The sequence below is a fragment of the Furipterus horrens genome, unplaced genomic scaffold, assembly GCF_987537825.1.
Source record: "Furipterus horrens unplaced genomic scaffold, mFurHor1.1.pri manual_scaffold_11, whole genome shotgun sequence".
Classification (NCBI taxonomy): Eukaryota; Metazoa; Chordata; class Mammalia; order Chiroptera; family Furipteridae; genus Furipterus; species Furipterus horrens.
Window position 1 is genome coordinate 61,670,893 of NW_028327181.1, and position 25,018 is coordinate 61,695,910.

The 25,018-nt window shown below is 54.0% G+C and overlaps 4 protein-coding genes, 1 long non-coding RNA gene and 2 other non-coding genes across 12 annotated transcripts; 2 read left to right on the forward strand and 5 right to left on the reverse strand.

The window, feature by feature from the left end:
* Positions 1–1,468: 1,468 nt before the first annotated feature.
* TRAF4 (TNF receptor associated factor 4) lies at positions 1,469–7,517 on the reverse strand. 2 transcript variants are annotated; one of them, XM_090291682.1, is made up of 7 exons: positions 7,259–7,517; positions 4,267–4,318; positions 3,563–3,667; positions 3,333–3,494; positions 3,082–3,243; positions 2,845–3,000; positions 1,469–2,601 (listed from the first exon to the last, which is right to left on the reverse strand). In XM_090291682.1, the coding sequence occupies exons 1-7, from the start codon at positions 7,399–7,401 to the stop codon at positions 1,969–1,971; spliced, it is 1,413 nt and encodes a 470-aa protein (XP_090147808.1). In that variant the 5' UTR covers positions 7,402–7,517; the 3' UTR covers positions 1,469–1,968. The 2 variants fall into 2 exon arrangements, with proteins under 2 accessions (XP_090147808.1, XP_090147807.1); XM_090291681.1 differs by having other exon boundaries at positions 2,845–2,952; positions 7,259–7,464.
* Positions 6,955–15,471, forward strand: LOC149997955 (uncharacterized). The gene is made up of 2 exons (XR_016514093.1): positions 6,955–7,164; positions 12,320–15,471. It is a non-coding gene; the product is annotated as an uncharacterized LOC149997955 (long non-coding RNA).
* On the reverse strand, positions 8,100–18,121 carry NEK8 (NIMA related kinase 8). Of its 5 annotated transcripts, none has more exons than XM_090291677.1 (15): positions 17,953–18,121; positions 14,574–14,779; positions 14,107–14,339; positions 13,738–13,869; positions 12,846–13,054; positions 12,605–12,684; positions 12,340–12,521; positions 12,095–12,245; positions 11,603–11,679; positions 11,173–11,290; positions 10,163–10,313; positions 9,765–9,928; positions 9,505–9,663; positions 9,161–9,322; positions 8,100–8,772 (listed from the first exon to the last, which is right to left on the reverse strand). In XM_090291677.1, the coding sequence occupies exons 2-15, from the start codon at positions 14,707–14,709 to the stop codon at positions 8,744–8,746; spliced, it is 1,983 nt and encodes a 660-aa protein (XP_090147803.1). In that variant the 5' UTR covers positions 14,710–14,779; positions 17,953–18,121; the 3' UTR covers positions 8,100–8,743. The 5 variants fall into 5 exon arrangements, with proteins under 5 accessions (XP_090147803.1, XP_090147801.1, XP_090147800.1 ...); XM_090291675.1 differs by lacking the exon at positions 17,953–18,121 and adding an exon at positions 16,780–16,866; XM_090291674.1 differs by lacking the exon at positions 17,953–18,121 and adding an exon at positions 16,780–16,844 and having other exon boundaries at positions 9,161–9,319.
* Positions 18,122–18,426: 305 nt separating this feature from the next.
* On the forward strand, positions 18,427–21,554 carry TLCD1 (TLC domain containing 1). The gene is made up of 5 exons (XM_090292898.1): positions 18,427–18,849; positions 19,196–19,440; positions 19,753–19,835; positions 19,929–20,011; positions 20,561–21,554. The coding sequence occupies exons 2-5, from the start codon at positions 19,247–19,249 to the stop codon at positions 20,942–20,944; spliced, it is 744 nt and encodes a 247-aa protein (XP_090149024.1). The 5' UTR covers positions 18,427–18,849; positions 19,196–19,246; the 3' UTR covers positions 20,945–21,554.
* Positions 21,506–24,637, reverse strand: RPL23A (ribosomal protein L23a). The gene is made up of 5 exons (XM_090292899.1): positions 24,554–24,637; positions 23,837–24,020; positions 22,365–22,541; positions 21,795–21,864; positions 21,506–21,585 (listed from the first exon to the last, which is right to left on the reverse strand). The coding sequence occupies exons 1-5, from the start codon at positions 24,576–24,578 to the stop codon at positions 21,571–21,573; spliced, it is 471 nt and encodes a 156-aa protein (XP_090149025.1). The 5' UTR covers positions 24,579–24,637; the 3' UTR covers positions 21,506–21,570.
* LOC149997959 (small nucleolar RNA Z17) lies at positions 22,614–22,682 on the reverse strand. Its single transcript, XR_016507313.1, has one exon. It is a non-coding gene; the product is annotated as a small nucleolar RNA Z17 (small nucleolar RNA).
* On the reverse strand, positions 24,106–24,169 carry LOC149997960 (small nucleolar RNA SNORD42). The gene has a single exon (XR_016507309.1). It is a non-coding gene; the product is annotated as a small nucleolar RNA SNORD42 (small nucleolar RNA).
* Positions 24,638–25,018: the final 381 nt, after the last annotated feature.

Consider the following 25,018-nt stretch of genomic DNA (forward strand, 5'->3'; position numbering starts at 1 on the left):
ACACTGATACAAAAGCTGGCCTGAATTCCGCAAGGCAACCATGACTGCCTGCAACAGCTGGAATGAGGGCTGGGCCTGGGTATGCAGTTGACTGCAGTATCCTATTGTTGCTTACAACTGCAGGAGGCCCATTCTCCTGAAATGCTGCAGTGGCAGTCCTGCCAGCAGAGAACCCAAGCTTGACCCAGCACGTCCGACTTCTGTTGGGAAGATGGTTCCACCTGTTGCCTGAAGCAAGGATTTAAGTGAAGGCATTTCTTCCACTAGAGCCCATGGTCATCCCTACTGGCTTCGAGGAGTCGCTGTACCAAGACGGTTTATCTGGTGAAGGGGCTGTCTTTATCAGAAAGGCAAGCAGGGCCCAGTCTCCCCCCTGAATCAGTGAATTTGACTTTTTGAAGGCTAAGCTAGTTCCTGAGATTGGCTGTCTCAGGTTGTCCTTTCCTGTCACTTTCTGAGAAGGGTTCTTTTAATCTGAGCTCTGTGTGGTGAAGGCAAGAACAACCCTTTAACGTTCCCTTTACTAGATAATAGTTCCCCCATCATAGAGCTTCAGGGCCAGCCAAAATTAAGGTCCTTGATGCTGACTGGTTCATCTTTACAACAAATCTAGGAAATGAGCAGGATTACTCATTTTACCAGTGAGAACAAAGATGCCCCACATATTGCGAAGGAACCTGCCAAAACGGAAGCACAGCAAAAATCCAAACCCAAATCTAACTATTGGCAAATTAAAGGAATCTATACTTATAGGGAATTACTGGATATTAAAACGGAACTCAGGTCCTGCCCCAAATCAGCTTAAAGACCACTTAAGTCCACTCCTCCTGTTCCTATTTCATCAGTCAAATGTGGCTAATCACAGGCACCCATTGAGGCTTACAGGAAAACCAAATGAGTATGGGTAAGAAAATCCAAGTCCCTTGTACAGCTTGAAGGTCCCTCTGCTCATCTCAGTCTCTGGATGTGGGCTGGGCTTTGGAATTAGGTTAACATTCATCGAGCACTTTTTGGGGCTAGGAACATGTTTTGTCTCTAAAATCTTCACTACAGCCTAAAATAGGTTCTATTATGGTGATAAAAGCTATTTAACTTGACTGTTGCATTAAAGGAAATAACGCGTGTAAAGCACTTAGCAGGGTCTGCCACATGAAAGTACTAAATAAATGGTAGCTATTATCACTAGACCAAGAAAGACTTGCCTAGGGCAGAGGCGCTCGTCTTTGATGGGCTGTTGTATCTGGGATTCCAGCTTTATGATGTTCAGAACCGGCACCTCCCCTATCTAACCATCAGAGGGCAGCCGCAGGCATCTCCCACATAAAGCCTGGTGCACTTCCCCTGTCGTCCACCAGAGGGCGACCCAGCAGGGCAGCTGGATCCTGGCGCCAGAGGAACTGGTCCTTTCACCGTTGGACCCAGCCTCCCAGGGCCCTAACCCACCCGGATGAGTCAGACTGGAACCAAATTAATAAATACAATTCAGGATTTATTAAAAATCAGGACTCCCCTGCTATGCCCTCCTGGCACTAAGTAAATAAATAGCCAGAGAGAGTACAGCTGGGGAAAGGGGAAGAGAAATCAGATCTCAGGACAGATTGTGTAACTACCCAACACCCCCTTCCCCACTATGGCTCTTGGGGACATAGCACCAGCAGGCACCTCAGTCCAGGTACTGTGGCTGACACCAAGGCATGTCTGCCCTGCCCAGTAGAGGAGACAGGCCCTAGGGTCACTTGTTTCCAAGCCCTTGACGACCTCAAGACCTGCTCACCCACCACAGGGGCCAGGGCTGAAGCACCAATAGGAGGCACCTGAGGATGTTAAGGAAGGGGGGCGGGAAAATAGGATAACAGAACCTAGGCTGCAGAAGCAGCTGAAAGGGGATCCTGCCCCCTTCTCCAGGCTCAGCCAGTGCCTAACAAAGGTCATGTTTCACCCCCCTTTCTCCTGGAGCCCTGTCTGTGCTCAGCTGAGGATCTTTCGGGGTAATTCAACCGAGGCACGGATGAAGACCGCATCATCCCGCACATAGTTTCGCTTGCGGATATCCTGGTGGGAGATGAACTTGGGGTAACCAAAGCCCAAAGAACTCTCATCCAGGGAGCCCCGCCAAGTGCCTGGTTTTTGGAAATTCTTCCAGTTTGGGTCAGGGTGAAAGGTCTCAGTGACATGCTGTGGCTTAGCCAGCCCAGGGTCACTCTGATCCAGCAAGGAGAAGGTGACCCGGCGGGCAAAGGGCCACTCAAGGAGATTGTCAAAGGCACCTGGCAGCACACGAATGTAGAGCGAGAGATGTGTGCCCTCACCACTGCCATTGCCATTGAGGAAGGCAGACACCTGCAGCTTGTAGCCATACTTATGTGTGTAGAAGGCCGGGCTGAAGCACTCAAGGTTGGGCTTGGCTTTGGCTTCCTGCAGCCGTCGCCCATAACTGCCAATCTTCCAGATGAGCACACCATCACTGCCCACGGACAGCTCCTCCAGCTCTCGCCGCAGCTCCTGCAGCTCCTGCCGCTGCCGGCTCACGAGGGCGCACATCATGGCCAAATGGGGCTTCACACTCTCCTCCACATGCCGTGCCATGGCCAGCTTAGGGCACTGTTGGCAAAGCCCCAGGCCATGGGGGAAAGGAGGGTTATAAGTAGGGGCAGGCCCAGGGGAGAGGGGAGGAGTGGGTATAAGGTGGCAGGTATCCAGCTCTGAATGAGGAAGCTGAAGCTGGCCAGCAGGGGGAAAGTTCTGAGCAGCAGAGCAAGAACCACCAAGAGCTCGGGTCCCTGAGTCTATGTCTGAGGCCTCAAGAACCAAGAAGGGGGCTGACAGGAAGGAGGGGCATCTCACCCTGTGCTTGCAGCCGGAGTCTTTGAATGGACATAGCACCAGGGCAGTGCTACAGCTGTCCTTCAGATGGCCTGGCAGATCCTCCCGAGCCACGGTTCCTACACCACACTGGTTGGGGCAGGGCACAGGCAACCTTGGGCACTGGTACTGGTGGCTCTAGGGCCACAGAGACAATGGTCAGTAGTAGCTGAACTCCCTGCTACCTACCCCACAGCCCAGTTCAGTTAAGGGCCTCACCTGGATGGTGTCAAAGACAAACTCCTTGGTGCAGTAGGTGCAAGGCTGGGTGCGCTTGGGACACTCAGAGCTGGCATGCTGGGCCAGCAGCCGTCGCATCATGCGGGCTCCACACTTGTTCTCACAGTACACACTCTCCTGGGGGCACACACCCTCATGGCTCTGTGGAAATGCCAGAGGGGCTGAGGTAAGGGGTCCCTGGGCCACCAGGTGCCCCACTCTTCCTCTACCCTCAGTTAGGCCCCACCCACCTCAAAGGCCTCCCCACTGAAGTCACAGCCACAAAACTCGCACTTGAGGCGCCTCTTGGGGCAGTCGTGCTGCAAGTGTGCAGGCAGGTCTCGGCGGCTCAGCTTGGTGGGGCAGCGATTGGGGCAGGGGACTACATTGAAGCTGCAGGTATTCAGGTGACCCTGGTGGGAAAGGCAGTAGTTAGTGCCTGCTGAAGGAATGGTAGTCCCCACCACCATCAGAGCCTCACCTGTAGATGACGAAGTGGCCCACTCCAGCGGCAGCCCTCCTCACTGTGGATGCAGCGGATAGGTAGGCTCAATACCTGTACCTCCAGCTCTGGGTCTGGGTAGATCTGGGGACAGGGATGGGGGAAACTTGTCCAGGTCAGAGCCTGCTACAGTCCTAACTTCCTGCCTCCTCTACCACCAGAGAGGCTAGCTCTACCTTAGAGCCAATAACAGCCTCTCCTGGGCTACATTCCCTCTGTGCCCAAGGATAAAGGGCACAGCAGGCAGTATCTGCTCCATTGCTGGATCTTGGGGTCCGCAACATGCCCACATATGATTTTCCCTTTGGATTGGCAGCCAATCAGCCTGCTTAGTCTCAGGCAGCCCCCAAACCTTCTGCTTCCTTCCCTCTGGTAGAGGGGTCCTGGCCCTCAGCCACAGGTCTGGCCTGCCACCTGGAGGGGAGGGGAGTAGAGTACTTCCTGTGGGCACAGAGCACCTCTGTGCACCCCTACAGGCTGGGCATAGTGCCTGCCCTCCAGCGCAAGTACCGGCCTCATTTGCAAACTGGCCTGATGGGCGGGAACAGGTCACCTTTGGGGGGGTGCATGATTCGGAAACACTAAGTTGACATTGGCCCTGAGCCTACTGGCTGCCAGTAGTCCCACCCTCCACCAAGGGCAAGAGCTTGTTCCTGGGCCTCTGCCTGGCACTGTGGACTCACCTTGGCATAGTCCAGAGGAAGCTGGTCCTCAGGGCATTTGAAGACTCCTTCACTGTGAAAGGGGAGGGGACAGGGTCAAGACTCCACACTATGGGAAGGGAGGCATAACTTCAGGCCCCGCCCCCTCAACTGGGGCAGCCTCCTTCCCTCACCAGACCGGTTCCTAGGCAGCCCCACCTGAGAGGGCAAGCAGAGTCCTGAGGGTACCAGCTTCCCCAGGACCCCAGATGATCCCAGCTCTTGTCCTGGGGAGGGGAGTTCTTGGCCCAGTGGAGGCAGAGACAGCTGCCTCAGACAGCATTTTGCCAACAGGTGGCAGCTGGCACCCCTCCCCCCAGGGTGGCAACTGGACTGGGAAAAAAACAGGCTGCCCAGCCATCCCCTCCCCCCAGGTTGGTTTTCATTGGCTGGGTGAAACGCTGATGGGGAGTGGGCAGGGTGAACAGAGATAGGCTGAGATTAAGTGCCAGGGCTTCCCAATCCCTATGAGGGTGCCCAGCCAAGAACCCTGGGCAAAGGTCAGCTTGGGGCCACCTTACCCCATCCCTTTCCTCCTTCTTATGAGGGTGTGTCTCCTAAAGCAAAGAGGAGGAAAGGCTAACTGCAAGGCAGTGTTTACATCCAGTCCTCACCATCTGTCTCTGAGAAGGGGCTGAATATCCCTATTTTGCAGGTGAAAGAACTGAGGCTACAGCTGAAGCAGCACCTGGGTCTGTCTGTCTGATTCCACAGCTCAGATAGGTTCTGCTACACTGCACAGCACACAGTAGAAGCTGGGGAAGACCAACTGTCCAGGCCAGCACAGCATGCCATCTGAAGCCTGTTGACCCTGCCCACTGCCCTCCCTTTCCCCCGCCCATCCCCACCAGGTTGTCAGCACTCAAGGAACCTGCTGGGATGCCTCTTTCTGCCAACATGGCCTTGCTGACCCTAGCCAGGACCAGTCACACGTGCCTGCCATGGCCTAGGAAGAGCAAGGGCTCGCCCAGCAGGACTGAAGGCCCTAAGGCATGGCATTTCTGAGTCAATAATGGAGGAGGCAGGCAGGAATCACAGAAGCAGAGGCCACATGGGCGCCCTGTCAGTAATGGTACTTTGCAGGACCTGGGCAGTTCATACCCCTGATGCCCAAAGGATTTCTAGCACCTACCTCCTCTCCCGGACCGCACTACTACCATCGGCTATTCGAACAATGCAAAGAACAATACATGCCCAGGCACTGATGAGGTGTGCCCACACACTCAGCAACCAGCCTTCCTGGACCAACCTGGCAGGAGTGGGTTAAAAGGGGTAGGCTGTGGTGGAGGGGGGTCTGCTTGGTTGCTTCAGGAATGTGCTGACTACTGGTTTTGAAGAAAGGGAGGGGACTGAGGGAAGTCCCCAGGCTTCGGGCAGATTAGCTTGGGCAGCTGGGGGCCCCGCCAGGACCAAGTTTCTGCCGGTACTATGGCCACCCTTGCTTATATAGTATCGTGTGGTGGTGAGGGGCAGAGCCCGTCCAACCACTTCTTCCCTCCTCCCTCCAGAGGCCTCAGCAGCAAAATTCAGGCACTAGGGGAACGGGGGAGGCAGGGGCAGAGACTGCTCTGGGCTGTGCAGTGGAGGCCCAGGCCCAGGGGAGAAGACAGGATGGGGGGAGGGGTCTGTGGGAGAGGAAAAGGGGATTTCCGGGAGGAGGGGCAGAAGCAGCAGACGAGGGGCAGAGGAGGTGGAGGGAAGAGGGCCTGGCAGCCCCCTCCTGGATCCTTTCCTGAGGCAGTGGGGGTGGGTCAGCTAAGTTGGGGAGTGCTCAGCTGGCCTCATCTGGAAACCAGAGGGTTGGGGAAGGGCACTGGAGAAGACAATGGGACTGTGTGTTGGTCGGGGAGTATGTGTGTACACTGGAGGGGGAGGGGGGGAAGGAAAGGAGGAGAGGGAGGGAAAAGGAGGAGGGGGCAGCACAGCAGCTTGTGCAGGAGCTTATGTGAGGGCAGGAGCCGGCCAGGCTTCGGGGAACAGAAAACAAAGGGCCTGCTGAGATTTCCGCCTGCCTAGGAGCTGCAGAGGACAGCCAGAGGGAAGGAGGGAGGGAGGGAGGGAGGGTGCACTAAAGACAAGAGCCCCAGAGATGCGCCCCTTGCCCCACACCCTTCAGCAAACAGCGTCCTGACACATGGCAGTGGCTGAGCCAGCCTTCCCTGGTGTTCTTGGGACACGACCTCCCCACACCCGGCCTCAGCAGCTACCAGCGTGAGCAGGAGATTCAAGACCACAGGACGCCCAGAACCCAACGGATGCCAAGAGCCAGAGTGGGGACCTGAGTCACACCAGGGTGCGAACCCCCCCTAAGATCTATAGGCCATCCCAGGTACTCAAGAACCCCAGGGGGTCCGGAGGGACACCCAAAAGGTTCCTCTTCAAGGGAGACAAGCATCACGGTCCTCCCTCTATTGTGTGACCATCGGCTGGCCGGACTTAAATCCCAGATAAGCCTTTTTAAGAAACTGAAAACGGGCAAGTCGTAGCCTTTCTTTGAATCTCTGTGAAATGGGAGAACAATAGCTGCCGCTCTTGTAATGTTCGAAGAATCAAGAGATTAGTTAGATGGGTGAAAACCCCAGAGATTTAAGGTGCAGCGCAGGAGGGAGCGTTTTGTCCTCCTCTCCCCAGAAGGATTCAAAGTTCAAGGATGAGGCCTCCGTGGCTCCCAGGTGAGGGGGAAGGGCCGGCCACAGATCAGGAAGGGCGTCCTTTCCCACCTCCACTCCGCAGAAAGGCACTGAATTCTTCAGACCAGGCGCGGGGCCGATGGCACCCGGAACCCTACGGATTAGTAGTGCTTGGGATTCTCCTTCGGGGCCTGACGTCATCGCCGCCCCGTGATGTCACGGTGGGAGCCCCTGAGGTCACTGGGACAAGGTACAGACAAAGGCCCGGTGTGCCTCCAGCCGCGGCCCCTCCCCATGCGGTGTCCTCCCCCGCACCCGTCACCCCCGCTACCCTCAGCCCGCACCTGAGGAACTCCTGTAGGCAGGTGTCACAGAAGCGGTGGCCGCAGGTAGAAACCTGCACAGGTTCGCGCATGGGCTTCCCGCACAGCGGGCACAGCAGCCGCCGCTTGGGTTTCTCCAGGAATTTGTAGTCGAAGCCGGGCATGGCGGGCGGGCGGGCACGGGCGAGCGGGGCCGGACACGCGGCGGCCCCACAGCCCGCGCCTCGCTCGGGCCGCACTCCCGGCTCCGGGCGGCACCGAATGTTGGCGGTAGCCTCCGCTCAGCCCACCCTCCGGCCGGAAGAGGGGGCGGGGCCACTCCCGCCAGGTCCTAGTGCCCGTTTCAGCCACGCTTCTCTCCCACCCCGGGAACTCACGGCTTGGAAGTCGGCACTTGGCCGGACTTGCCCCCTCCCCTAAGTAGGGGCTCTTCTTTCCCCTTGGGAAGGGAGATTGTGGCTCCGCTTCTCCCCGGAGCTGTGAAGGAGGGGGGGAGAGGCGGGGGGTGGGGGCGACTCTGGATGGGGCAGAGGGCCCCAGGGGACGGGGTGGGCCGCACTACAAAGGTTCACTTCTCTCGAGTGTACAGTCCGCTCTCGCTCTGGGGGCCACGTGTCGCCCAGGAGCCCGGGACTCCAGCTTCCAGGTGCTAGGCAGCCGACGCCTGGCAACCAGATCTTGGGAGCTCAGCTGGGGAGGGGAGGCAGGGCTGGGCACTGGGCCAGAGGAAACTCGGCCCCAGCCTTAGGCTGCGCCCACATTCTTCCCTCGACCATGGCCCTGCAGTTGAGATCGGGGCTCAGCCCAACTCTGGGGTGTTGGGCAGCCACTCCCCACTCCTGAAGAGACCACACTCCAGGCAGGCAGCTGATGTTTTTATTGGCACTACTTCCCAGGCATCTGGAAACTGGTCTGCTCCAGCCAGTTACCCTTTCCCCCAAACTGTTTTGGAGAAATGGCAAAGGGTGAGGGGCAAACTTCAGCAAGGATGCCAGGTGGCAAAAGCTCCCCTAGACCTCCCTGACCCAGGCAATACACAGGCCAGGCCACTGGGATGGCCAGTCCACACAAGTCCTAGCTTGCCCTGCTCCAAAGCACTAAGCTGCAGTCCCAGTGGGCACCAGGGACACGTTTTTGAACCGGGCTGGGAGAAGGGGCAGGGTCTGGGTAGAGCCACATCCATCTCCAGCTTTTTCTGCCAAGGCTCTGAAGACCACCCTGTTTCCAAAGCTTAGGTCTGGCTTCCAACTTTAGGCAAGCTGGACCCTGGGGGCAATGACTTAAGAAGAGGTGGGGAGGAAAAACAGAGGTGTTAGGGGAATACAGTGGGTTGAGTTTTACATATCCAGGGCCAAAAGCAGCTCAGAAGCTTCACTAGTTCTTATACCCCATTGGACACAATCCAGGGGACATGGATGGGGACAGTCATGCCTCAGGCTCCTGTGCTTTTCAAGAACAGTGGAGAAGCAATAATAGCAGGCTGGTGCAGAGGTGTATCCAGCTGCCTCACGGGGGAACTGGCTCATCTGTGACAGCTAGAGAGCACAAAAGAGAAACCTCTGCAGCCTCCCAGAGGGCAGTGCCTCTATAAGCATCACCCACCTCTGCTCCCACTTCCACACTGGGCCCTGGACTCTGACAGACCAGAAATAGAGGTTTAAACTAGACAGGACTGGGGGCAGGAGGAGAAAAATGCATTTGGGTCCTGGGAGCAGTGAAGGGAGCCCTTCAATGAGGCCCCAAAGTACCCACCATTGCCCACCCCAGGCAGGAAACTCAGTTTTACCCCACAGCTTCTGCTTTCATTCATTTAGGGAGGAAAGATGCTTTTAGTGATTTGGGCTGTGACCACTGGGGATGGGGGTGTGGGCAGGAGTCAGCTGGGTTAACCCCGTGTGGGTGAGGTGGGAAGTTATAACTCACGGCGAACAGCCAGAAGAGTGTTTCCATGGCAACAGGACACAGAAGTCACTGTGTAGGGGTGTGTCTCATCCAGCTGCACTGGACGAGGGAGTCCAGCATCCTCATCCTTCCTTCCCAGTCGACCTCGAGCTCCTTTGCCCCAAGAGTATACTTCACCTTCTGCTAAAGAAAATCCCAAAGAGGGAAACAGGACTCAGCTTAGTGAGCAGCTGTCCTCCCAGATTGCTGTACTGGTCCCAGTGTAAGGTTGCTGAGTTCAACAGCCCTGAGCATGATAACCCACCCCCCCATTGCCCATGGGCCTGTCCATACCCCAACCTGCCCCCGTTAGGCCCACTAATCACCTGCCCCAATGGCTACAGTGAAGGCATCCCCACAGGCCACCATTGCTATCTTGGTGCCCTGGAGGCCTTGGACTTGACAAGGTGCCCGGCTGACCCGGCGAGCAGTGGTACCCAACTGCCCGTGTTGATTGCTGCCGAAAGTATAGCAGTCACCAGAGGCTGGAAGGGAAGAGAGGAAAGGAAGACAGGGGCATCTCAACTGAGGTCCCGAAGAGTTCAGCACAGTCCCCCTCCCGCCTCCTTGTCCAGGTTCCACTCACCAGTCACAGCAGCTGAATGAGCAGTGCCCAGGTCCACACTCAGCAGGGGCTCCTGATCCAGGGGTGCAGAACCTAGTGGTGTGAAGCTCAGAGCCTCCTCCACTTGCTGGTGGGGGCCAGGCTCCTCCCCCAGGGAGAGGTGGTCCAGGCCCAGCTTGTTGAATCTGAGGGCAAAGCCAGAAACCAAGCCTAACTGACACTATTTGTATAGACTGTCCTACCTCCACCTCTCTGGGCAGGAGTTGATGCACCAAGGGACAGATCCCGCTCTGAGTTGAACCAACAGTACCCTCAGCCCTCAGTTCTAATCCCGGGTGGAGGGTAGGCAGTGACAGATGGAGCATTAGCAGCCGAGGATGGTGAGGGGGCAGTCTAGTCATCCTGAGGCACCTATTTACCTGTTGCTCCCACAGGCCAGGACTCGGCCAGGCACAGTGAGGATCATGGAGGAGTCAATGCCACATACAACCCGCTGAGCTTCCTGTCCTGGGGGCATGGGCACCTGCTGGGGGCAGCTGTGGGACTCCCTGGTCCCTAGTCCCAGCCGGCCTATAAGGAGAAACCGGGATGAGGCTAGTCACAGCTTTCAGGGTTGGTGATGCCAGGATGAGTACCCATGGGAAGGCAGTAACAGCATGAGAGAGCTGTCCCCTCAGCCTGAAATGCCCATCCTTGGCCCCTCTTTGGTCAAAATCCTACTTCTCCTTTAAGGCCCTGTTCAGGTGCCACCACTACTCCTCCAGGTAGGGTCCCTTGCCATTCCTTGAGTTCCCACACCTCCGGACCTTGGGTGGAGCCCTGACGCTGTCATGTGTGCTCTGTCATGATGATGTGTCATCCTTCCCCCCCATCAGAGTCCTCCAAGAGGACAGGAGCCACATCTAAGCCATCTTTAGTTTCAATGCCCAGCCTGATGCCTGACCCATAGAGGGCCATGGTGAAAACTGTTGGATGGCCCTGGCTGGTGTGGCTCAGTGGATTGAGGACTGGCCTGCGGACTGAAAGGTTGCTGGTTTGATTCCCAGTCAGGGCACGTGCCTGGGCCGAGGGCCAGGTCCTCCAACTGGGGGTGTGCGAGAGGCAACCGATCCATGTTTCTCTCGTACATGTTTCTCTCCCTCTTTCTCCTTCCTTTCCCCTCTCTCTTAAAAAAAAAAAAACTGTTGGATGAGTGAAATCTCCCTCAGAAGTAACTGAAGGAAGTGATATCTTATTCACCTGGTCTCAGCACAGGGTGGGCACATAGTACATGTGCACTAAAGGTTTGCTGAGTGAATAAATGAATTGGAGAGAAAAGAGGGAGGAGAAAATGGGTCACGGAGTGGAAGGTGGGTACAAAGGGGAACAAATCATAGCTAGGAGGTGCTGTGGGTTGGAGCTAGAGGCTGGAACAGGGTGGAGAGCTTACCACCATCTCCACGGCCCCAGGCAAATAACTCCCGTTCAGTAGACAGAGCCAGCACATGTGAGGCCCCACAGGCCACCTGCACCATCTCATAGCCGAGCAGGGCCTCCACAATGGTGGGCTAGAGTGAGAGAGAGAGAGGAGACTGTGGGCAAGGGGCCTGGACTCAACATCTCCTGTAGGGACAAAGTCAGAAGCTGCAAATTTTCACGAGATGGCTGTTTCTTTAACTCCCCCCACTACCACTGCAACCACTCGGAAGCCTGGTCTTTCTGTACTTCCCCTAATGCTGCCCAGAACAGGTGCAGCCTAGGAGCTAGATGGACCTGTGGTTGCTGAAGATTCCCCTGCCCCCAACCTGGGTGTCAGCTCTCAGACAGGCTCCTTGCCATCTCCCCCACTTCCTCCTCCCCAAGGTACATTCAACACCCACCTGGCTGATGTCGTTGAGGCTGCCATGGCCTAGGCACCCATTGCTGCCACTGCCAAAGGTCATGATGATACCTCGGTCTTGGGAGGGGGCAGTGAGCAAAGGGAAGGGAGGGAGATTAGGCTGTTTTCCCAGACAGACCAGCCCAACCTTGGGTCAGAGAAGCAAGAAAAAGTTAGTTGGAGGTTAAGGTTGAAACAATGAAATGGGGAGAGATAAAGACAGAAACCTCTTTTCCAAAGTGTGTGACTTTGGACAAGTGACTTAGCCTCTGAGCCTTAGTTTCCAGATCTGTCAAATGGGTACTACAAGTACCACGCCAGGCCTGTTGTGAAGGGTAAAGGGGATTGTGCAAGTAAAGCCCTGGTGCTTAATGACTAGATAGGAACATTATTAAGCGAGCAGTTTGTAAATGACAGGCAAAGAGGGAAGTTGCTCTACAGGGGATTAGGGGGTGGCTTCAGTCCCCACAGGGTAGTCTCTGGATGTGCTAACCAGTCAGGCAGGCTGTGAAGAGGTCCCCGCAGGCCACATGCTTGATGGTCACACCTGACTGGCCCTCCAGGAAACGTGAGATGAACTGGGGCTGCTGCTGCTCCACTGCCCCTGGGAGGAGGGTGCCCCCTCCGGCACCTAGGGGCGGGGCCTGTGTCGGAAACAGGACACAGAGCCTGAGCACCCACTTCCTTATGACATACTCTCCCCTTCCCCGTACTCTAGGCCCACCCCAGCCTGCTCACCTCCCACAGGATGAGGCGCCCAGAGCGTGTGACACCAGCCTTCTGAGTGCGCCCGGCAGCCACCTGGACCACCTCTGTGTTGAGCATTGGCAGCCGCAGAGGAGCACTGAGCCCTCCACCCCACGTGTACACGGATGACAGCGGTGGCGGAATGGCTGGCCGTGCGGATCCCCGGGGGACACCTGCAGGGACAGTGCATCAGGCCTATTAAACTGCTGAGAATGTTATGGTGTCCAAGGGGACCCGGAAGGTCAGCTGGACTTACCCCTGCAGCGGGCACTGGTGGTCCTGCTCCCTGTGCTGCCTGGAGGCAGGGGTGGCCCAGTGGCCAGGGACTTCTCTGCCCTGTGGGACAGATGGGGACCTCAGGACACAGACCAACCCTCTCTGGTATTCCCACACACAGAAATAGAGGACTTGCCCAGAGGGCCCCTATGCCTGTCTCACCGTGCTCCCACTGGGTAACCCCCACTGCCCAGGTCCCCTCCCCAACTCCCTGCACAGGCCTCCGCATGCGGACACTGCCCACGTCCGTGTGGAGGTTGAGGAGGGCACGGATGCAGAGAGGCTGTGCCATGATGTGGCTGAGCGGTGGCCGCTGCGCCGGCTCCAGGCTGAGCAGACTCAGGACCAGCTGGCGTAGCTCAGGGCTGTACCGATCAGAAATGGGTGCAAAGGTGCCACTCATGATCTTCAGCACCAGTGCTGGCAGGTTCTGTGAAGGCACCAAGTTGTGGGGCTGGCCAGAGCCTCAGGCCAGGCACTTAGGTGGCTCTAGCCCCAGCCCCTCATCTGATGGATGGTCCCAGTCCTGTGCTCAGGAGCCTTCAGTCTGGTGAAGGGACTCCCAAGATGACAGGGGTCCCAAACCCTGCTTTTGAGAACCTCTTATAGGGGAGCTGCAGCTATGTTCTCAGAAACCCCAGGTGGTTGGGAAAACCTAAGTCTTGCCTTTAGGATGGTCCCTAATCTGATGCAGGAGCCCTGCCCTTAGGAGCCCATAGTTTAATTCTCACCCAAGGCTATGTTCATTGATTAGAGAGAGAGAGAGAGAGAGAGAGAGAGACAATGATGTGAGAAAGAAACATGAATTAGTTGCCTCCTGTATGCACCTTAACCAGGGATCAAACCTGAAACCTTTTGGTGTACATGACAATGCTCCAACCAACTGAGCCACCCAGCCAGGGCAGGAGCCCTCAGTCTGAAGGGGGGACCCAAGCCCTACCCTCAGGAATCCATAGCCTGAAGGAAGCCACAGCCCTGCCCTGGTGTAACCCACCAGTCTGATGAGGGAGGCATGACTCAGCCACAAGAATGACAGAAGCAGTAGGAGCCTAGAACTTTACGGAGAGGGAGATAAGAGATTTCCTGGTTGTCCCCTTGGGGGTGCTTACTCACCGCAGCTTCGAAGGCCCTCTTGAGGCTGGCCAGCTCATACAGGACGCAGCCCAGGGCCCAGATGTCGCTCTTCTGGTTGTAGGGCTTGCCCTCACACAGTTCAGGGGAGATGTAGCATGGAGTGCCCACCACCTGCAGGAGGAAAGCTAATGTTACAGCCCAGGGTGGGAAGACCAAGGGCTCTGCCCACAGGGCCACTTGGAGACAGCTTCTCCCCCAAGCAGGCCAAAGTGCTTCCTCTTGAAGGACAACTCAGCCAGGGCCTAAGGGGCAAAGGTCTGGGGGTGGAGGGGAGGGGATAGGGTTGCAGAGTGGGCCTTGGCCCTCAAAACCTCCAGCACCCTTGAGGTTCCCTCCATGCCCAGGCACCGTGTAGGCCTTGCTCTTGCTGCTAAGGATCTTGGAGATGCCGAAGTCGCCAATCTTGACAACCATGCGATGCTTGTCAAGAAGGATGTTTTGGGTCTTGAGGTCCCGGTGCAAGATGAGGTGGGTGTGCACATGATGCAGTGCAAGCAGGATCTGCACAAAGAAGTGCATGATGGTCTCCTCCTCCAGCAGGGAATTACAGCGCTTTTGAATGAACTCAGCCAGGGTGCCGCCTGCAGCCGCAAAGGACTAGTCAAGATCCAGTCTTTTCTAAGTCTGAGACTTCTCTTTTATGAAACTAAACACCCAGACAAAGGCCTCCCAGCATCACACTACTGGGGTCAGATTTCTATACCTCTGACCCTCAGCCAAGCCCATTCCAAGGAGGGAAGGTGGCTAATCTGTGTCTGTCTGTCCCAGAGGTGAGGGGCCCTTGGAGCCAGGCCAGTGTGAGGAGGCTGGCCCACCTGGTGCATATTCCATGGCAATCATGAGAGCCTTGTCCTCCAGGAAGTTCTCGTAGTACTCAATGACATTGGGGTGGTTGAGCAGCTTAAGGACCTGACACTCATTTTGGGCTGCCTGCCGCTCTTCCTTGGTCATCTGCTCCACTGGGATCTGCTTGATGATCACCAGCTTCTGGTCCGCCTTGCGCAGGCACAGGTGCACAATCCTGAGGACACAGTACAGCAGTGGGTATCAGCTTAGCCTCCAGCCACAAAGCAGGCTGGGAAGACCTAGTGACTGGATACTGACTAGGGGCATCTAAGTGCACAGAACACTGAGTTTAGGAATGGGGAGCACTAACATCAAACTCTGAGACCCTGGGCAAATCATTTAATTTATTTGAGACTCAGTTTCACTACAGGCACAATGAGACAAAGTTAGTCTTCATCTCTTTACATTTCCACAGACACTGAAGTTAACTGTCTGGGTTCAAATCCTGGCTCCTCCTCTTACTAATTATCTGGTCTTGGATTATGTGACATCATCATCTGGAAAACAGAACTGACCTCACAGGATTGTTGAGGGAATCAAATAAAAAAATGCACATAAAGCATTTAGCACAGTGCCTGACATCGAAAATGCTCAGTGAATGGAAGCCATACTACTTTCTTTCAAGACTGTGGTCAGTATCCATAAAAGCAGGGTTCTTGCCCTGACCAATGTGGTTCAGTTGGTTGGGCATCCTCCTGCAAGGCTAAAGGTCACCAGTTCAATTCCCGGCCGGGACACATGCCTGAGTTGCAGGTTTGTCCCAGGTTGGGGCATGTATAAGAGGCAACAGATCCATGTTTCTCTTCCTCTGTTTCTCTCTCCCTGCCCGTCTCTCTAAAAAGAAATAAATAAAATCTTTTTTTTTTTAAGCAGGATTCTTGTTCTTTCTTGTTCACCACTATATCCCCAGTGCATAATCTAGTACGTATCCCAGCACTTAGTAGGAGCTCAGTATCTGCTGAATGAATGGACTAAAAGATGATCATCTAAGTATCAATTTTGTATCTCCAGCTCTGACCTCTCCTCTGAGCCCGACTTACATATCCAACTACCTACTTCACATCTCTACCTGAATGTCTCACACGCATCCCACATTTTTAACAAATTCAAAATAAAATTCGATTCCTGCCCCCTCAAACCTTTCCTTCTTCAGTCTCTTCCATCTCATCAAGTAACACCACCATTCCCATTATTAAAGTCAGATACCTGAAAATCATGCCAGAATCCTTCCTCAATTTCACACTAACACCTCTGTAGATCCTGTTTCTACCTCCAAAATATTGTGAACCCATCCATTTTCCTGTGTCCTTTACTATAACCCCTGGCAAAAATCATCATTTCTTGCTTAAAACACTGCGCTAGCCTTCAAAATGGTCCCCATTCAGTCTTGTCACCCTCGAATCTAAATTCCACACAGCAGCCAGAGTAATATTTTAAAACTACAAATCATATCAAGAATACATCCTCTGGTTAAACCTCTACCCTTTACACTGCAAATAAATTTAACACCTTTCACTTGAGCCTAAAGCTAGAATCTGGCCCCCCATCCTCGTATTTTATAGCATTCTTTACCTTGCACACTACATTCCAACTATACCAGACTTTTTCTCAATTCCTTGACTACTTTGAATTTCTTCCCATGTGAGGACCTTCACATCCGCTGCTTCCTCCACCTGAAAAGCTCTGCCTTCACTTTCAGACTGGTACTCATCCCTCAAGTCTTGTCTTTAAACTTAACCTCTCAGAGAAATTTTCTCGACCACCCCAAATACTTACCTAGTGTTGTACCCTGTTCTCGCAGCTTATTAATTGCTTTAACAATGTTTCGTTCATTGTATATTTTTCCTAGAGTCTGTAAGTTCTGAGGGAAAAAATATCACGCCTGTTTTGATCTTAACTGTATACCCAGCACTGAGAGCCTCAATATTTGTTGAATGAATGCGTCCATCCCCAAAGACCAGATCTCCGGGGGCGCAAAGACTACCAGGAGGCGTGACCTCTTTAGCAGCCGCAAAGAATTCCAAGCCGGGACAGGGACCGGAAGCTTGGGCGGGGCTTCCCAGAGTGCGCGCTCACGCATCGGGGCGGGGCTAACAGGGCAGCGATTTCGCGAACCGAGTAAGGGTTTATTTTCCCTCTCCGTGAGTAGTTTCCTCCCCCAGAGCCCTGGCTCACCCGAAGGCACCTCTCCCCACTACTCGGATCCGCTCGTACTTGTCCATCTCATTTCTCAGTCACATTTCCGGAACTCCCAACACCCTGTCGCAGCGCGTGCGCGGACCCGCCCACTCTAGAGCCACGCCCCCTACACGACGAGATCTTTGCTGAGAACCGCAAGTGGAATTACGCGTTGGTTTAGGCTAACCTCTCTCTGCAGCTTTCGCCGTTCCTGTAAACCGGATCGGCAGGGTTGCTTTTCCAGGGCTGAAGGGAGGAAGGCGCGGTATGCCATTTCTTGGCGGGCTTCGCAATGGCCTGCACTATATCTTCCCCACACTCATGGCCTCTTTCACCCTCGCAGAGCTTCCTAAAACTGGAGAGGTGCCCTGCTCAGGTCAAGGGAGGGTGAGAAGCGAGGACCGGCCTCTCTCTGCACGCTCCCCCGCCCTTGCCCACTAGTGACCCTTGGAAAGAGCAGATTCTCATTGGCACGCAAACGTTAAACACGACCAAAATTGAACCCAGAGCCTTGCTCTCGGTCTATGGGGCAGGGAGCCTGGTTAGTTTCGTGTTTGCCTAGGGAGGGACTACCAAAACCCCGACCTGTGCAAGCTGATTCACCTACAGAGTATGTAACACGGTTTCCAGGCTGTCCCGGCTAGTAAACAACGCGCTCATCAGCACTCTCAGCTTCCAGCTGCACACACACAATGCTGCCGCAAGGTAATCTGCCTTCAACGCTCAACTAGGGAGAATCTCCTTAAGAGAAGATGGGAGGGAAGCGGACCAGTATTTTAAAGCGTCAGAGGGAAGAGAAAAGACAGCCGTTTGGCCTATAGGTTCTAGGCTTCTGTCCAGAGGTTAGTTCGATTGTTTAGGGTCTTGACTAGGTGTCTCCCTGACGCCTCCTGCTATGAACGAGTCAATAAAAGCTCAGTTAAGGAGCAAGAAGATGGTGATTAGCTAAGGGCTAGCGTCCTTGTTTACGAGTGGGTGAAGAACGAGCTGTTTATCGTCTCCTCCTATCCTATCCCTCGAAAGGGTGCCCAAGCCTGCCCTTGTAGAGTGACCACTAGAAGGGTCCCAGGAGGGCCCCTCGCGGGCTCAGGCCAGTGTTGGCCGGCAGACAAAGCTGCCCTGGTAAGCAAAGGGGAGCAGGAGCAAGCACAAAGGGGTAAAGCCGCTCACCTGGGACACTCGTGCTCTCACTTAGAAACCGATCTGGCCTTGGTTGACCCAGAAGCCCCACAGGGGTTAATGTGTAACCTTGGAGCCATCAGGGGAAGCAAAGTAAACACCCAAACCTCTCGGCCCCTGGGTCTCTGGCGCCTGAGGTTTCTGGCTTGTCCTCCCTCTCGCAGCACCTTTTCCCTCGCCCCCAACTACAACCTACAACTTTCCTTACATCGGCCCCCTTTTCCCACCCCCTACTCCTGACCCGGCTCTTAGCCGCTCCTCTGTTCGCCAGAGTATGGCTGGCTGGCTAACTCTCCCCTAAAAGCACCACCTCGTTTCTCTGGAGGCCGGGGGATGAGGGTGGGGTGGGGGCGGGGGGAGGCCAGGGGGAGGGGAATCATTCCTACGCCATGGTGAGTACAGACTGACACCTAGTGGCCACAAGCTGCAATTGCTCCAGGCCACTGTCCTGAAGAGTGAGGGTCACCCTAGTAGCCTGGGCAAATCGGCGGTTTTCCCCGCTCCAGCCTCCAGGGAGCCGGGAGAAGAGAGCTGGGACTCTCTGAAGGAGGATTGGTACAGCCTCTTGGCCCCAGGAGCCCAAAAGCAGGCTGGGAAGAGGAATGGTGGTGGGTTAATCAACAATTTCCAAGCACCGATTCTGTGCGGGGCGCTGTAGAGGCAGGTAAACACGTCCGTCTCTAGCCTGAAAAATTTAGTGATCCAGTCAAAAAACAGGGACTGGGCAAAGATCAAAAACCGAGGCAGGGCTCCGATCCGTCCCCAGGACCCGGGTTTAAAAGTCGTGGGTGTGTCAAGAAAAGAGGGCGGAGAGAGTGCTCGCAATACCCGCTCGGGCTGGGGAGCCCGTGGCCAGCGGAAAGTGGGGACGCGGGATAATGAAGCCAAGTGAGCGAGTCGGCAGTCGGGAAGTGCCAGCGAGGGGTGCCTCTGCGGTGGTGCCCCAGGACAGCCCCTAAAGTCTGCGGGAGAGAGGCGGGGCGCGGAAGGCCCCCCGGGAGATGGGACTAGTGCCCTCGGTTCAGCAGAGGCGCCGGAGGGGCGGGGGCAGGCGGACGGGGCGGGGCGGGGCGGGGGCGCAGGCGGCCAGGGGCGGGGGCAGAGGCCCGCTGGGAGGGGACGGGAGGAGCGTAGGGGCCTACAGGGCTCTGCGAAAAACTGTGTGAGGCTGGAGGCCGGCGGGAGAGGCGTCGGGAGTGGACTGGCCCGAGAGAGAGCTCCATTTCCCGAACAGCCCGAGGAGGCCGTCTAGAGGGCGGACAGACCGACGGCAGGGAGGGCCAGCATGCCCCCACTGCTGCACCCCGCCCTGCTGCTGCTCCTGGGCGCCACGCTGACCTTCCGGGCGCTCCGGCGCGCGCTCTCTCGTCTGCCCCTGCCCGCGCACGTGCGCGCCGACCCCCTGCGCACCTGGCGCTGGCACAACCTGCTGGTTTCCTTCGCCCATTCCATTGTGTCAGGGATCTGGGCTCTACTGTGGTGAGTGAAGGACCGGGGGAGTGAAGGTGGCCAGGGAATCCCGCGTTACTCTCCCCATCACTCACGGGCGGACCGAGGCCGTGCAGTCTCACATGATTCCCTGTCTGGAAGGCTATCCAATCCGGAGCGGCTGAGGCCCCAAGAGAAGGGGATCTGACCTGGGAAAGGGAAACCCCTGGGTTTCAGCCAAGCCCCTTCTCGCTTCCCATTTAATAGAGCGAGCTCAGACTCCCCCGGGACTGGCAAGGGTAATGGGGGAGTTGAAGGTCTTTGGGAATGGAGAGATGAACGCCTGCCTTCCCTTCCTTTCAGTATATGGCAGACCCCAGAAATGCTGGTAGAGATTGAGAAGGCATGGTCACTTTCGGGCTATCTGCTCGTTTGCTTCTCAGCAGGTAAGTCTTACCCAGTAAGCTTTAAGTAGGTCGAAGAACAGGGAGAAGCTTGTTCAGTCCCCTTCATGACCTCTTCCCCTATCCCTCTGCTAGGTTATTTCATCCACGACACTGTGGACATCGTGGTTAGTCATCAGGCTCGAGCTTCTTGGGAATACCTGGTCCATCATGCCATGGTGAGGAGCAGGGGTGTGGTACAGCCCTGGAGCTAGCAACTTCAGTGTCCACCTTGTTTTTCTGAACTTGTCTTAATTCACACCCTTTGTCCTACATCCTCCTATCCTCAGATGCTAATCTGGGCCCTTGGTTCACTGTTTTAAGGCCAGCAATCCATCACCTCCTCACCTAGTACCACCACTGTAAACTACATAGGGATCAAAACTTAATCACATTGTACTGTAAACTATATATACCAGAAGCAAGCAAACAGGGGAAGACTTTCCAGTCTCCATCTCATAGCCTTAACAAAATTTAAATTTTTAGAGAGGGTACGGGAGGAAGGGAAACATCCACTGGTTGCCTCTCTCATATGCCACCCCCCACCCCCCACCCCAGGCATGTGCCCTGACTGGGAATCTAACTGGCCACCTTTGGGTTCACAGGCTGATGCTCAGTTCACTGAGCCGCACCAGCCAGGGCCCAATCTGACAGACTTGATACTCCCACTAACTTCCAAGGAAGCCTTGGCATCTATTTCCTAACCTGTTCTCACCTTTGCCCTCTAGGCCATGGGTGCCTTCTTTTCAGGCATCTTTCGGAGCAGTTTTGTAGGTGGGGGTGTTATAACACTACTGGTAGAGGTCAGCAACATCTTCCTCACCATCCGCATGATGATGAAGATCAACAATGCCCAGCATCTTCTCCTCTACCGGATCAACAAGTATGTCAACTTGGTCATGTATTTTCTCTTCCGACTGGCCCCTCAGGCCTACCTCACCCATTTCTTCCTGCAATATGTGGGTCAGGGAACCCAAGGCACCTTTCTGCTGGGTATCCTGCTTATGCTGGACATCATGATCCTCATCTACTTTTCCCGTCTCCTCCGCTCGGACTTTTGCCCTGAACGTGTGCCTAGCCTGCAACACAAAGACAAGTTCTTAACAGAGTGAGGCAGAGCCTGGGACTTGTGGCAAGTACAGCAAACAGCCAAGAACAGCCTCACACATAAACTGAGATAAGACTCAGCCCCAAACCTGGGGTATCCAGGCTCTCCACCTTTCAAGCCTGCACCCACTATTGAAAACACTAATGAAAGCACTCCTCTGAAGTCCTTGTCCTTTCTTGGGCAAGGGGTGAGGGAAGCAGACAGACCGGTTGGACACGGTAGATGGGTGTGGGGACAAGGTGCTACTGGAAAGCCAGCCAACCCACACTGCCCTGAAATGGATGCTAATGAAAACTCCGGGTATTTGTTTCATACAACAGCATCTTCTTCCAACTTTTTGCTTATTTGCTCAGTCCTATGACAGAGGCAAATTCTAACTGTCCTAGGACAACTAACCCTAGCCCGGGTCACAAAACTTTGCTATCTGAGCTCCCACTGCCAGGATTATAACAAGTATAGTGAAATGATAGTGCTGAATGTTGCAACATGATAAGTGGGCAAGGAGCCTTACCCAAACTATTATTGTGTATATACCACAGTATGGCACTCCTCACCCCCCAACCAGAAATTAACACAAAGAAACATATAGAATAAAATTTTTATATTTAGAATTAGCCAGCTGGACTCAGTTTAGATGATCCCAATCTGAAAAACAAAAGGGAGCTTTGTTACTGAAAGTTGAAATGCAAAGATTAAGCTGGAATTTCATGGTTAAAAAGCATAATGTGGGCACAAGGTAGGGCCTATTAAGTAGAGGGGTGCAGTCAGTCAGTCAAGACTAATCAATGAAAGACAGGCTTTGGTCGCAGCCAGGGGGGTGGCTATTAAGGAGTTTCATGGCAAGGGAAGCTTACTTTGTTGGCAACGTCCAAAGCATCATAGTCTGGAGCCAGTCGAACATATGCCTTCTTCTCTCCATCAGGCCTAGGGTTGAGAAGGCAGCCTTAGTCCCTGCTGCCCTCAGTGCTCCTATACCCTCCCCCCAGTCTTCTGGGGCATCAGGGGTTCCTTTGTTCATGTATCCCTTTCCAAATAGTGATTTTTTTCCCTGGCACAGAGGAAGGTAAGAAAGCCACTAGGCTACAAACAAAGCCAATTCCCTTTTACAGGAAACACCATAGGACATTTAAATCCAGGTAATCTGACATAATTTTCTTACTCTAGGGCCTGCCTCTATTTAGAGGTAAGAATTAAGAAAATGAGCACCAACCCCATTAATCAAGTCCTAGTGGCAGAACAGCTGTTGATTCATCAAAAGTCCATACTCCACACAAAGCACTATAATTACAGCAGGGGCTGCTCATTTCTCAAGGCTTGCACTCTGAAACCTCTGACCCCAAAAGCAGCATCAAGGGATTTTAAGGAATTTCATGCCATTCGGGTTTCCTGGCTTCTGAGGCCCCAGCCCATGGGGCCCCACTCACCTAATCAGGGTGTTGACCTTGGCCACATCAATGTCATAGAGCTTCTTCACAGCCTGTTTGATCTGGTGCTTGTTGGCCTTGACATCCACAATGAACACGAGTGTATTGTTGTCTTCTATCTTCTTCATGGCTGACTCAGTAGTCAGGGGGAACTTGATGATAGCATAGTGGTCAAGCCTAGGGGAGGTAAAATGGGGTCACCTGGCCTGAGCCTAGTAAAAGAAAGGATGGGACCTCTTTTGGAGCCCAGGTGCATCAGACGATGAGTAGCAATCATTTTTGTCAGACTTTGGTCGCCAAAGTGTCATCATCTGCACCCTGAAACCTAGGGGCCTGGAACGTCAGCCTGGAAGCAGAACCACATGCACTTTCTTTCACTTGAAGTGCTTTCATCCTTTAAGTGATAAAAGAATCATCTTGAGTCCCAAATCCCTTCATTCTTTATCTGACCCCAACACTTATGAAGGACAAACTTCTGGATAAAATTTTAGAGTTGAGAAGTTAAAACTGAAGAGCACATAGCTAGACACTGGCTTCTTGAAACCCAGGCTACAGTTCCAAAGAATGTTGCTGCTTCATTACGAGGCTGTTTCTACCCACTTTGGTTGCTTAAAACTGGCTTGAGGGCCATCAATTCTTGAGGTCAACTTTTTATTTCTAGTTTGGGTTAAACTTACAGTGGCTTTAACACACCTACAACAGTTTCCTCACTGAAAATCAGAAGCAACTGTTTAGTCACATGGGCACGAACTTCTCATTTTGAAGCTCTAAGTCATTACACTAAATGCTAGGTCCAAATGGGGTAAAAGCACTGCCAAGGGTTTCCTTCCAGAGGGACACAACCCACTCTATCCTAACACATCTCTACTCAATCTGTGGTTCCTAAGGTCAGTTATTAGCAGCAGCATGACACCAAAATACTCAAGTACCCTAACCTTTTTCCCAATTTCCCCTAACCACTACCTGAGTGTAAAAATTTGAGTGTGAATAAAAATGGTTTCCATACACTGTTGCAGGCTTTCACTGCCCAATACAGATGAATAAATCTGTGTCAACCTAGATCACCCCACACTGTCACCTTCAACAACTACCCCCTACAGCAACAGGTGCTATGCGGAAAGAACCTGGAATTCTAAAGAACACCTAAGCCCTACTTTATACTTCTAAGAAAGTGGACCCTAACATATAAAGTAATAACCTAACGATTAACCCTGGCACTATGGGTTGTTTTAAACAATTCCTGCCAATAGTGTAAAAAACGGTCTCCTCTTGTCCTTAAATTTAAGTAAGACTTTAACAATCTCCTCACAATCACATTAAACACATTAAGTACCACATGTTTCTGAGAAGCCAAATTCTAAGCATGGCTGGCTCACCTCTACTACCTGTTAACTTTTTAAATAAACTATCAATGGGGGGCGGCAGGCGGGGGTTGAGGGGAGCGAGGAGGAAGGGTACAGGACAATACTAACTTGTTTCTCCTCGGAGCACTCTTGCGAGGATATTTAGGCTGCCTTCGGAGCCGCAGTGTCTTAGGCCTCCGGAAGGTAGGTGACGTGCGGATCTTCTTTTTTTTGTGGCTGTGGACGCCTTTTAGCACTGCTTTCTTTGCCTTCAAAGCCTTTGCCTTGGCTTCGGCTTTGGGAGGGGCAGGAGCTGAGAAAAGGAAAAATGAGGATGCGGGTTTCAGAAACCGATCACTTCTGGCCTGAAGACCGATAGTGGGCGCCCCAGGCTACACGTGCATCAGTGGTTCCTTTGAAGACATCAGAAGTCTCAGGTTAAAACTTTTCCATCATATGCACGATATTGAAGCACACTTGGAGTAACTCCAGGTATACGACGTAGAAGAAACTAGCAATGATCGAACGTAAGGAAAAAGAAAAACGTGAAGTTGAGGGCAGTGATTCCTTACAAGTCTGGAGACATGGAGCTGTGTGGCCTGTGGATGCGTATAGTTCCCCTGAGTCGACTATATGGCTGTCGACTTTCCTCCTCAACACCCTTCAACTGAAGCCCGGCCCATGCGGCTGGGCCCACCCGCACCGCAGTCTGGCTGAAACGGGAAGAGCAGCTCCGGAGCTGACACCCCAAGTCTTAACTCAGCCACTGTCCTTTCAGTTCGTTCACTCTGCAGAGAACGCCCCGGGCCAGCCAGCTATGTTCCCCACCCCAGTCCCAGCACACACCTTCCTTCTTCGCTTTGGGCGCCATCTTCGTGGAAAGGGTTTCCTAGACTCGTTCCCACGGGCTTATAGAGCCAAATCTCACCGAAGACTCGCGATGCTTTTTTACATAAAGCTGATTGGGTGATCTGTAGCGCGGCGCCCGCCGGGAATAGTAGTTAGGTTTAACTTTCTCGGAAGAGGGACTAAGCATGCGTCACCCCGCCCCTCATAAATCCCTTAAGCTTCTTGGGGATTGTAGTTTTTTGGAGACGTGCTTATCTGCTGCAGCGGGTGGATCGTACAAGCATGCAGCTTGCGCCCGCTTCTGGCCCTGAGCGCTTCCCATCTTGAACAACTTCAGAGAAAAGGACTGCAGTTCCAGGAGGCAGTAACTCTGCAAACTGTAATAGATACAATTAGATTGACTCAGGGAGAGTGGAGCAACGTTCTGGAACGCTAGAGCAGAATTTGTCAGGCCTACCTCCT